We start from the raw sequence: 13,116 nt of genomic DNA, 5'->3' as shown, positions 1-13,116 counted from the left end.
AATTTAAAACTTTTATAAATCACGTATCATATGGTCAGTTAGTCGGTATTTAATCATGACGTCATGCATTTCTATCATATATCAAGGAATGTTTAAGGGACTGGTTAAAGTGATGACTGCCCCCTACCATTTCCAAACAATTTTTAAAATAAAAATATTATCTTTTAACCACAAAAAATATGAATAAAATTATTACAACACCCGATCCCACTCGCACCCCCCCCCCCCCGTCTTCATAAGTTAATTTTACAACCAAGTAATGTTTCTTAATTTATTTATTTTTATTTTTTTAGGGGTTGGGGGGGGGGGGGCTGAAGATTTTTTTCTCTCGCTATATAGCCCCCTTCCCTACCCTAACACAAGACTTGAATGTCCTAGCTCATAAATATTAGTACTAAATTAAAGTTGAATTATCAAATAAACACGCACATTAAGACATCTAGATAATTTAGTTTCATGATTTACTAAAGGATGTACAAAAATTTATACAATTTAACTTTTTGAATGTATTCATTATTATGAATATACATAATTGTCCTTGTTTATTTATTTAGGTCAGACAGAGTCCTATTGAGTTATAGAGTTGTCCCGCTGATAAATTACATTATTAAAAAGTAGAAGTACAAAAATAGTAATTATCATTAACCGATATATTATATTCATATAAATATAATAGGAAGGTTCGATTTTCATCCTTTCATTATTTGTATTATAGGGGGTGGAAAATATTTATTTTATTTATTATGCAAAATAATAATTATCAATGTAACGAAAACCTGTGAAAATTTGTGGATTTTAATCGAAAAACGCCCCCTTCTAATTTATAAATGTAATAGGTAATTTTATTTGTAGCCTCTGTTTTGAAAATAAAAAGCCTTTACACCTTAATCTATTGCATTACTAATATATTTTCATAAATAAAGAAAAACTTACCCATGCCTTTTTTTGAAAGTTGTCCAACATATCTATAGTATAGATGAATTATACAGACAAATACCTCCCTCCCTTTATGACCTCTTTCGTCTGATACCAAATTGTTTTCTCCTACTTGGCTGCTTAATAATCCCGACATCATTGGTTGTTTTAAATGACCCAATTGAGAGTCGGCACAAGGACATTGTGATGGGGAGATACAGTTATAAACTTCTCCCTCTAGTGTTTTACTCTAATAGTTTTGCATATTTTTAGGGTATGACATACCACATAATTTATTTATTTTTAGCGCCGCTTCTTTATAATTCTCTTTGTCGGCTTGTCTGTCCGTCCGTAATCATATGGGGCAAATAAATTTTCTTGGCTCCTAATTAAGATGGACTGCTCGTTTACTTACTTGGTCCGTAATGTTCCTCTTTTTTTATGGCCACTAAACATCTGATCTATTAATAACTCTGTCTATCCATTCTTTTTTTGTGCTTTTTTACTTTCTGGCGTTGTCATCCTTTTTTAAGAAAAAAATACATTTATTTTTCAAAACTATAAAATATTTATTTATAGGAGACACAAAAATTGAACAATTTTATAATTCTAAAACATTAAAACTACACAATCTAAGGACTAGACCATTTTTATACTATTTGTCATTTAATTAGTAAAAATAAATAAGTATTTTACTTCAAAACCATTTTTAAAACTTTTATCTTGAATAGAATATTGTTTTTTTTTGTAACAATTATGATTTTTTAAATTCTAGAGAGGATAAAAAAATATATACATTTAAAAATCAATTAATAGTTTAATTGATTACAATTTCAACTAAACAAGGATCTTAAAACCTAAATAACGCAGCGGTAAAAAAAGATAGTAATTTAAATTCAGAAATATTTAAAATAAAATCTAAAGCCGTCGGTTAATTTAAACAGGCATAAATAATAATAGATATGCTACGCTTAGAAAAACAGCCATTACAAAATGAACATAAATGTCAATTTATAATTTTACATTTATGAAAATAAAATTTATCATGAAAGTAAACTTTTTTATCTATATGTAGTAAATTTTTTATGTAATGAAAAAAAAACTAAAATTTTGACTAGAAAATTATATTTTGATCAAAACTATGAAATTTTAAATTATAAAACTATGTAAATTTTATGGTAAACTTAGATCAAGACTAGAAAAAATTATCAAGCCGGACATTTGAAGGAAGGTATTTTTGAAACTTTTACGTCTGTTTATAACCCATCAGAGAAATAGATTAAGGCTATATAAGCTTCTTTAAACACCCACACAAATAATCTAATATAGACCAGACCTAATTAGTAAACCCAATAAGCGCGTAGCGCAAGTAAATGCGCGCAATTTACGCACAGTTTTTATAGTTATTGGCTATTACATATTATTTGTTGATCGAATAGGTTGTACTGCTTCTAATTATAAGAATTTGAAAAGAAAGCCCCGTTCAAAAGTCCCAACTTGATCTATCAAAAAAATGTATGAAATCACCAAACAAGGGTAAAAACTAAATATAATATCTAACATGGTCTACATAATTTTTTAAAGCGCAGCTACTCTATAACTAGGGTTAGTTCACATGTGTCAGTATATCACTAAGTAACTACGACCGACCGTCCTAGGTAATAATATTTAATATGAATTCATTACATAATTATGTATCTTAACAATTTAAAATCAATAATAAATTGATTAAAAAGACTATTTTTCTTACTTTAAAATTTGTTTTTCTGTTTTTTTTCTTCAATCCGTCTGTTGCTATCTTGTTAATGCTGTAATACTTATGAACATAATTTCCCTTGTTTTATATCAATATGTCTATATTTACTTTTTTTAAATAATCAAACCTATATTATTCTGACCTCAACATGGCTTTTGACTAGAAACATTTTTTTTATCCCAATAAGAAAAGAGAGATTATTCTTTAAAAAGGACTTATAAAACAAGATAAGGATATTTTTTCAATAAAATATTAATAAATAGAATGCTATAGTTGTTTTGTGTTTAATCTAAAAAAATATTTATTGACAGATAGGTATTAACTAACTTAAATAAATGACTAAAAGTAAACCTTTTCAAAATTCCAAGTTAAATTTGTGATAATTCATGATTCAAAATGTTGATTGATGGCGAAATAGTTTCTCTTAGGTTCTATAACTCTATCAATACAGCCATTTAAATACAAATCAAAGGTTACTGAGATCAGCTAAAATCACATCTATTCTAATCACAGTATACTGGAAGCAACATCTACAAAAAAAAAAGTTTCAAGTAAACTAAACCAAAATTTTGTTTTTGGTTAGTGTTTAGAATCAAAAATTAAAATTCATAATTGGGCCTACTATAAGAAATGGATGGAATATTTGAATTTAAGCATTTTGAAAATTGAAATTAGTTTGCCTTATACTTGAGGATTTTTTTATCATAAATTTTACTCCCAGTGAACTGTGAAATATTATATTCAATGCATTATAATTTTTCTTAACAATTAATAAAAAGCTAATTCTGTATCAGTTTAAGCAAAAGTCTGGATACAGATATCAAAAACATCAAATAACTTTATAATTATTATAATATATACAAATCTATATACAAGCAAAATATTTTCTTTTATAAAAGTTTATAAAAACTGAGCATTATAACTAGTATCTAGGTAAAATATATTTGGTAAGGTATCTAGAAGCAAAATTAGGCTTTTTTAACATTTTGGTTCAGTCATTTGATTTTCACATTTTGTTGATTCTAATGATTTAACAATTTGGAGTATATTTTAGAACAAATACTTAACCAAAATGTTACATAAAATGTACTGTAATAGGATGAAAAATAATGTATATCAATATTATTAAGTATATAACAACAGTTATAATTTAACTTACAGAAGACAATAGACAAAATTAATTACACTGATTAGATAAATGCATACAAAATTGTTAGCATAGCTAAGTTTCTATTATTATCATATTTTATTAAATTCAAGTTGAGTATCAGAAAATATAATTTTTTAAGTGTGTGTTTTCATATTTGTTTTGCAAATCAATTATTTGCTTTTTAAGATTCATAGCACCTATCTTCTTATATCTAAGAGAAAACTTGTCATTGGTTGATTTTGTTTATAATTTTAACAACCAATAAGAATGTAGAACATTAGTGACAGCATTATTAGACAGCCAATAAGGAGGATTGTTATCTTTGACGTCAACCAACAACAGCAGATAAGGAATGAGGATATCAATGACGTCATTAAAACATCAGCCAATGAGGAGTAAGTCTAATTCAATAGCCAATAAATATTAAATTTCACTTTTTTTCTCATAATTTTTTACTCTTGAACAAAAGACATTAAGTTGATAATTTCTTTGAGTCCACTTCTTAAAACATTCCCCATGAAATCGAATCCTTAAAAGTAGTTTGCGATAGATACAAACTGTTAGCAATTCTGATTGAAAATGCTATTTCTTTTTAAAATCCGTTGAAGCTGTAGCGCCGCGGTTTGGTGACAAGAGCAGTGCGTCAAAACGGGAGTCGGCCGCGGATTGTGATGGCGAGGTTGAAGTATCCGCTTCCATGACTGTCGGTGGCGGAAGATTTGCGGCTGGGCGACTTTCTTCTTGTTCTTTAATTATATAAAACTTATTAATGCTAGATTATTGGGTAAATTGTTTTCTAAATCAGGAATATACACCACCTGTTGATTATTTTGGCTGGGGAGGGGAGTAAATTTGGATAAACACTTTACCCAAGAGTTGAATTACCCCCCTATGTGTAAAAAATTTAAATTTTATCTATAAACCTTAGGAGATTTGAATTTTTATTGTACCTCTTCCTGGGGATGAGAATCTATTTCTTTTCAGAACTTTATCTGGGGGCTCTTGGAGGTTAGGAGAGCTAGGGGCAGGGCGCTTTCTTCGGGTTATTGGGGAGTAAATGCCCCTTGTCATACGACGTTCCCTAAATAGAAAGATTGGTAAATAATAGATTAATAAATAATAGATAGATAGATAAATGAATGGTTGGATAGATATAAAGATAGACAAATAGACAGACAGACAGACAGATGGACAGACAGACGGACGGACGTACGGCTGAGAGACAGATAGACACATAGTCAGACAAGCAGACTGACAGACAGACATACATTTAGACATACAGATAGACAGACAGACAAACAAACAAACAGACAAACAAACAAACAGACAGATAGACAGACAGATGCATAGATGAATATAAATAACAGTTACAAAGTTAAAATACCTTGTATTCTTACTAACAAGATTGTCTACAATAGTATCAACTGCTTCTGTGATGTTTTGGACATAAACACCACCATCTTTTACTTCTAAAATATATAACAAGATTAGTTTGTGCTTTTTCTTATGAATTTTTTAAATTGGGAAAGCCTTAATCCATAGAAAATCTTTTTAAAGACTATAAATTGCTATTACTAAAATTTTAATAGTTTACCTTTAGGGCTTTTTAAATGAGAATTTTCACAGATTTTCTGTTTGCCCTGGCTTCGCTCCAGTTGCTGTGTGTCTGTCCTTGGTTTAGTTGCACTATCATGTTGATCAAGGAACCAAGTAGAGTCATGCTTCCCCCCGCTTGTGTTGGCATCGTCGCTTTCAGAGCTTGGCGTCGCTGGCAGAATTATACTAAAAACAAAGACAATGTGTAAAGTGAAATCAATAATTGTAGCAAGAGGAATGTCTTTGCCCATAAACAGGCGTAACCAATTTCCATTCACAATTAGGCCTTCCAGACAATAATCGTGAAATATTGTTCCCCTTAGTTCTTCTAATACTCAGCATACGAAGTAATTGCAAGGTACTTTTTTTCTAAAAAAAAATTACCTGTCTTTTGTTTTGTCTTGTGTTAGCTTTTCTTCAGAAAGTAAACTCTCCTCTGAACCCTCAGACATCTGAACAATATGATTTTTTTCATCAGGTCATGATAGAGACATTAAAAACAATGATACCTTTATATATGAATTTAACATGCCATTTGAATTTCGGCCCAACACTATTTCATGATCCAAGAAGTTAAAAATGCATCCTACTCTTGCTATATTAAATGTACAACAGAAATAGGGGGAATAACTTGGCCCAAAAAGGGCACAACTTATTACCATTAAAGCTAGGAGTTAAATTCAAAGTTCGTGCAATTAAAGGGTTTGTTGTCTGTAGGACGTTTGCTTTATTAGAGAGATTGAGAATAGAGATACGCCAAAATAAGACCTATTGGTGTATCCTGTCCTACACAGTTTATCCAGGTTATGTATTATCATTACATTAATAGAATATGATATTTTGTACCTTATATTCTGAAGCAGGTGGAGATAGTGGGTGAGTGCTCACATAATCATTCCCACACACTGTATACGTACTCCCAGAGGTTGTAAAGGTGCTCCCAGACGTTGTAAATGAGCCTCCAGAGGACAATATAATATCATCCTGCGGCTGGTAACCGCCAGGTGAGCTGGGTGTAGTGTCCAGAAGTGTGGCGCTGATTTCTGCCTCCATTATCTGTCCAGGAGTCATCTCCATTGGGATACCAAGACCTTCATAGAGAGTGAATTGTGAGATAAAAATAAGCATTGAACACTAAAAAATATTTTTGGACATTTTTTTTCTCACTTTTTCAATAAAACTTTTAAATTGCCGACGAAAATTTTATATTTTTCTTAAAGTCAGGCTAGGCAATTTCTTTCAGAAATAAGGTAGGCTCTGTGGATGGATGATATGCACCTTCAGGGAAAGCATCAATTATTGATATCAGCTGTTTTTATGTGACAATAAAGTGAAATATACAGTTTATGCACTATATTCTAATAATATTTTGACTACAGTCGGGTGTTGATATAATAACGTGACAGATCAGAGATGAAAAACGCGAAAATGACGACTTACAATACAAATTACCAATGACAGCCCATTATATATTGTAATTAACCAATGGTAGGCCAGAATGACGTAATTTTTATGAGCACTATAAAAGCTTCGAAAACATACCTGGTGTTGGCGGTCTCTCAGTTTGTGTGGGCAGGATACTGACAAGGTCGGAGTCCGGGCTTCCGGGAGCCTCCAGGTGACCACCAGGAGCCTCCAGGTGGCTGCTAGCAGCATCCAGAGTGTCCAATTTAGAAAAGGGAGAAGATGTAGAGTGAACATCATCCTTAATGAATTTTAATTCAGAAAAAATAACTAGAATACAGTAGGAATACAAATTACTTTCATAACCTATCTATAATACAAAGTAGCTTGATGTCTGTCTGTCCGTCCCTTAAGATCTCGGTAACCACTGAACCGATCGGATTCTACTCTTCAGGGAATATACCTACTGGTCCTGTGGTGGTTTTAGGCTTTTTTCTTGGGGGGTGGGACACCCCCCCCCCAAAAAAAATAAAAAAACAACCCCCCAAAATTTTTTTTTTTATATTTTTTGTAAAATCTCAGTAACTGCTGATCAAATTGGGCTATACCCTTCTGGGAATATACCTCTGGTGGTTTTAAGCTATTCTTTTGGGGGGTGGGACACCCCAACCCTCCCCAAAATAAAATATCCCCACTTCCAAAATTTTAGATTTTCAAAAATTTTTGTAAACAAAACCAGTAGTTGGGGTGGGGGAACCCTACTGCAACATGGGGCGAAGCCCCCATGATTCCCCCCCCCCCCAAAAAAAAAAAATTTTTTAATATTTTTTTTTAATTTTTACGAATTGAAATTTTTGTGTATACGGCAAACAACCTGGGTTTAATTTGTACAAATTAAAATTGTTGTGCATAAATCGCACAACCTGGGTTTAATTTTACCACAGAGTAATTAAACAAAGAATAATTTTTTTGAATATTTTTTTTTCTATTAGGGAGGGTTGACTTCCCATAACTATATAGGGCGAAGCAACTAGAGGCTAGAGCGAAGCCGCTAGTTATTTATAAATCAGTTAAACAATGAAATAATATGATACAGAACAAAAGTTAATGAAAAAGTAGTTTTTGCTTTAAATGCTTTATCTTAGTCTGTCCATAATTCCTTTACATGAATCCTGGTGAAGTTTTCTACTATTTATTTGAGATTTAAGTCTTAGTATGGTTTTAAGCTATTTTTCCGCCCTTTCCTGTCATATGTCAAATGTGAAAATGATATTCATTTTTTTACAGTATATAAAATAAAATAAGTATACCTGTATAGTAACACTATGTAGATGGTGTGTGGAGTTAAGGTTGGTGCTACTGGAAGCGTGTTTTTCTGATGATAGGGATAGCAACCCACTCTTTAGACCATCAACGTTTGAGCTAAACAAAAAAAAAATTTAAAAGGGTGGTTTGTGGCAAAACTTTAATTTGGAAATATTGAGTAAAAGAGAGAAAAATAATATAGAGATAGCGAAAAAATTTAAATAATGTTAATTGTACAGCCAATCAAACAGTTGACCAATGTGAATTATAATAGTTTTTTTATTCAAAATTTGTATCTGTAAGCGGCGCTACTTGCATACATTTACGATTGCTAATATTAAACTGTATCTTCATACCTTACAATAGAAAAAATTGTCTTCAAAATAATTCATTTTACATATTGATTTAAAGTTACCTATGTGACACAAATGAGGTATTATAATTGTGAAGCATGGACTGTTTGACCGCCAGGATGTGGCGCCCGTCCTTCCCGTTGATCAGCATCAGTTTATGCCCGGATAGGTTGGCCGCCAGCGAGCTAGGCACCATTACCTGGAGACAAGTGAATGTCTAATAATTATCTAAGGTTAGACTTCTAAGGAAGGGAGATATAGAGGTACTGCAAAAAAAAATATTTTGTCTTTATGAATATGAACTATTAGGATGTAAACAAAAGCTTTACAAAGTGTCTAAACAAACAACCATGTGACTTCATTAAAATGAGGGCTGAGAGGAAAAGAGGGAAAGAAAACCCCTAAAAAAGAGATGGATAATCCTTCCTTTTTACAGCGTCACATGGCTGCTTCTTTTTAGACACTATGTAAATCTTCTGTAAAAACGGTTTGAACTATTAATTAAGCTTAGAATTGCATTGGTTCCGTAATGAGGCCCTAAAGTTTATACTAAGCATATGTTTTGTAGATTTTATCTTTAATTAATTATCCACTTTCCTGTCCGATTTGTCTTCCACCGACGCCTCCCACACTTATCATTTGTGGAGCAGCCGCCGCTGACGTTTTAATCACATTCGCCGCCGTCGCCAGCGACACACTTTCACCGCCTTCAACAATCTGCGTATCAGCCGCCATCATGTTGATGCTGTCATGGCCCTTGCCTGACACAAAGTCGTCGTCCATTTCGCCGTCAGCTGTTTCTGTTGGCGCCAAAATGACGTCACTCGAGCTGATATCAGCTGAGCGCAGGGTTAGATCACCTGTCGGAGTTTTAATTGCATTGCTACGGTTATCATTAACATTGTTGATTGATCTCCCGGGTTGTGATTTGATGAGAGCACTTGGCATGCTGTGGCTGTAGGTCAGCTTTGGCACGTTTTCTGCATAGTCATACGCCAACTGCGAATTTTCTAATGGATTTAACTCAATGTTTTCATCCTAAAATTATATAGATTTATAAATTATAGAATAGGATTTTTCGAGTAAAACAAGATTAACAACATGCCCAAGGAGTAAAGTACAATTATACAAGCGAAACTATTTACCAATACAAAAGGCATCCAGTCAGAAGAATGGGTGGGCAATATGAGCTATATTGTAGAATACCATTGCATTATTTATGTTTATGATAAATGATAACCAAGAAAATCCCATTTTTCTCTAAGAAATAAGTAATGAGGTAAATTGTCATTAATATAAGAAATTATAGACATCGTTACCTTTATTTCAGCGACTGCTAGGCTAAGTGCATCCTTCTTCTTTGTTGACCTAACCAGGGTAATCCCACTTGGGTTGATGTAAGAATGTCCGGGCCCATTTAGGCTGTAACTTCCAACTGTACCTACACAGATAATCAAATTGTTTACTGTATTTGTACCTACATTTTTAACCAACCAAATTTTTTGAATATTTGTAGGTGGGTCCTAACTTTACATGGTAATTTGTTGATCTTAACCATTAAAGTATTTCCTTTCTCAAATCAATGTAATACTAATACATCTATGACATAGCATATATACAGGTTTAAAATGGTTCATCAGAAACCATCAATCAAACTAAAGCATAGTACTTTGAAATTGCAAAAAAATATATTTGGAGGGAAAAATTTGACTAGGAATAAAAAGAACATTACAAAAGTTTTACCTGTATAGCTAGGAGCACCCCCAAAACTATTTCCACCACTGGCCCCACTCCCCCCACTGGGCGAGGACATGCTCACTGATGGGGAAACAGAAGGGGAGTTAAGAAGAGCAGGGGAAGGGGAGGCAGAGTAACTCGCAGGCTGACCGCTGCTACATGGAGAGGAAGATCCTGTAGATAATAATTATTAGATAAAAATGAAGGCAAAAATAAAAAAAACATTCAGATTAATGACAATTAAATTTAATTATAAATGGATTTATTTATTGCTGAATAATAGATTGATAGATGGATAGATAAATTATTGCATTTTATATGTATAGAGAGCCAGGCCAATAAGATGGATTGATGTTAAAAGTATTGATAAATAGATAGATACCTGAAGCTGGAAGACCAGAACTGTGGGGGGAATCAGGTTTTGGAGAATCTGGGTTTGTTGCGTTTGTCCTTCGTCTTGGCGCAGGTCTAGAAAGTAAACAGGAACATTAGTATTAATAATTACAAGATATTTAATGATTTGGTGGATTTTCGCAGTAGTTTTGGTATTAGACACTTGTTAATTCTACTGAAGGGAGGAGCGAGATCATGTACGAAAATTGTAAGCTGAGCAAAGTTGGTTATAAAAAAGATGATCAGTGATTATAAAAAAGAGAAAGGGATAAGATACATAAAAATTCACAAAACCTCTACACAATAATTTATAATTATTATTTGTTGCAAGCCCGACAAACCTACGGCTCAAGATAGATGTATACTGGATGCTCTTTGGTAAGTAGAAAAAAATCAGGGAGTAAGGGAGGGGACAATGGATCGAATATTCAATTTTTAGGAGTCTCAGACTTTGGGGACTGGCTTAAAGGGAATGTGCAAGAATTTAGCAGTTTCTGACTGAGTTTGGGGACTTGCGCATAGAATGCCGCTACTCGTTATGTATGTTTTGAATATTGCAGACGGGGAGAAGGGATAAGGGAAGTGGGGGGAAGGGAAATAAACACTCGTTGTGTTAGTTTGGAATGTAGCAGACGGGGAGAAGAGAGAAGGGAGGTGGGGGCAAGGAAAATAAACAGAATAAAAAGGGGCAGTCATATTCTTGCTAGCAGCTGGCCGGGTCCAATAATCTTTTAATATAAAAATCACACCAAAAAAACCTCAATATATTTCATCAAAAACAAGTTGTGATTTCACTTTACATGACGCTATGGAAATCTATTATTCAATTAACAATCCCTTTATAATTTCCTACAAATTTATTGGATTAAACTGGATTTCATGCCCTTTCTTTGATAACTCTTATATTGAATTAATTGCCCATTGTCCCCTCCCTTACTCCCTGGAAAAAAATGCTCGATATTAGAGGTCCAAAATACTGAATCCTTTATTGATTTCCTGTAATTTTTAACATTACCTGTTATGTAGGTCAGGTGAGTTTCTCATTTGATTATTATAATTGTCCAAAATTGCTTGAATTCTTTTCAGGGTTTCGGGATCCTCTTGGGGCTGAATAAAGTATTCATTATTTACTGTACTTCGACTTAATATTGCCCCCGCCCTTTTTTTAAGAATTTCAGGTTATGCGTACATGGTTGAAAATAAGAATGATGGAATAGAAAAAAAAACGCAGCTTACAAAATAACAAATCAATATTAAAAGTAAGAATTTTTTTAACATTGCAATTTTTAATACTCATCAAAAACGATTAATTAATTATGTGATATTAGAAAACAAAAAAATGCTAGATTGAGCATAGAAAAAATTATATGTGAGAGAATTAAATAGAATTTCATAGCACTCTTAATATTGAGTTGAAGAATAAATATTAAAAACATTTTTTTAAAATTCAATAACTTTGAACTTTAAATTTCAAAAGAAAGCACCAAAACTTTGAGGTGGAAAACCTAAAAACGTTAAAATAAAAAAATATAAAATATGATGTCAAAACCTAAATATTGGATCCAAAATCCAATTTCTAATTTACCTTTGGGAATGAGGAGGAAGGGCTCATTGAGGAGGCGTTGACAGTTGCAGATTTCAGGGAGGCAAGTTTTGGCAGCGGGGGAGATTTACACGGGCTCCCTCCACCCAAAATATCCTTCTTTAGAATGCAGGGGGTGGGCAACAAAATGTTTCTAGTAACACAGATCAATGTTATTTTTTATCAATAGAAAATTCAAATCATTTAATAAAAATGATACTTTTTAAACCGAATCTAAAAATGATTGTAAAACAAAGATTACATTTATAAAAAAATACCCCCTTAAAGAAAAACGATGTCTTTCATGGAAGAATAAAAAGTGATACAGCTTCTACTAATAACGAAATTAATTCGGAAAAAAATCACGAAACCTATACGTGTTTTTCAGCTGTCGTTGGGGAGCAACACATCGTACAATTGACGACCTCTCCATTTGCCCCGAAAATATTATTTTAGATTTATTTTGCTTGTTGGTTATACCTATTCCTGGTAGAAAAACATTGATCCCTGTTAACAATTTGTTCCCTGCTCGACACCATGATAACTGGTCGACCTGTTGTTGATGAACCGATAACTTTGCCAGGGCTTGACATCAATAGGTTATTACTCCCTCCTACATTTTTAAGTTTTTATAAAAATATATTTGTATAATAAAAGGTTGAAAAGTTTGGACACAGCTAGATTAAACCAACCAATTAAGATTGAAAAAAAAGTATCCACCGTTTTCATGTCTATGAATGAGAGATAACTTGTTTATAAATCTTTGACTACCAGTATAATTTGAAGTCAAATGTACCTTCCCTCCCTCCTCGATTAACTATAAGTTAAATAGTGCTTTTATTCAAAGTGCCGATTGAGCACTGGTAACGCCCCCCCCCCCCCTCCCTCATCTTCTTATTTTTGAAATATGGCATATCCCTTAGTG

General features: G+C 32.7%; 1 protein-coding gene across 1 annotated transcript; it reads right to left on the bottom strand.

The window, feature by feature from the left end:
* Positions 1-2,672: 2,672 nt before the first annotated feature.
* On the bottom strand, positions 2,673-12,348 carry LOC145305663 (uncharacterized). The gene is made up of 15 exons (XM_080147368.1): positions 12,195-12,348; positions 11,625-11,716; positions 10,599-10,684; positions 10,223-10,390; positions 9,799-9,920; positions 9,080-9,517; positions 8,542-8,681; positions 8,132-8,243; positions 6,960-7,122; positions 6,264-6,508; positions 5,802-5,869; positions 5,416-5,603; positions 5,206-5,290; positions 4,772-4,902; positions 2,673-4,567 (listed from the first exon to the last, which is right to left on the bottom strand). The coding sequence occupies exons 1-15, from the start codon at positions 12,219-12,221 to the stop codon at positions 4,404-4,406; spliced, it is 2,229 nt and encodes a 742-aa protein (XP_080003494.1). The 5' UTR covers positions 12,222-12,348; the 3' UTR covers positions 2,673-4,403.
* Positions 12,349-13,116: the final 768 nt, after the last annotated feature.

The sequence above is a fragment of the Acartia tonsa genome, chromosome 14, assembly GCF_053477335.1.
Source record: "Acartia tonsa isolate MP-2025a chromosome 14, ASM5347733v1, whole genome shotgun sequence".
NCBI lineage: Eukaryota > Metazoa > Arthropoda > Copepoda > Calanoida > Acartiidae > Acartia > Acartia tonsa.
This window is presented reverse-complemented; position numbering and strand designations above follow the sequence as displayed.

Excerpts from the sequence above, each read along its gene's own strand:
- LOC145305663 (XM_080147368.1), bottom strand. The coding sequence starts at position 12,221 with ATGAGCCCTTCCTCCTCATTCCCAAAG. Across the intron at positions 10,685-11,624 it reads TCACCTGACCTACATAACAG|ACCTGCGCCAAGACGAAGGA; the intron begins GTAATGTTAAAA and ends TTTACTTTCTAG. Across the intron at positions 5,604-5,801 it reads CAAGACAAAACAAAAGACAG|TATAATTCTGCCAGCGACGC; the intron begins GTAATTTTTTTT and ends CTTTGTTTTTAG.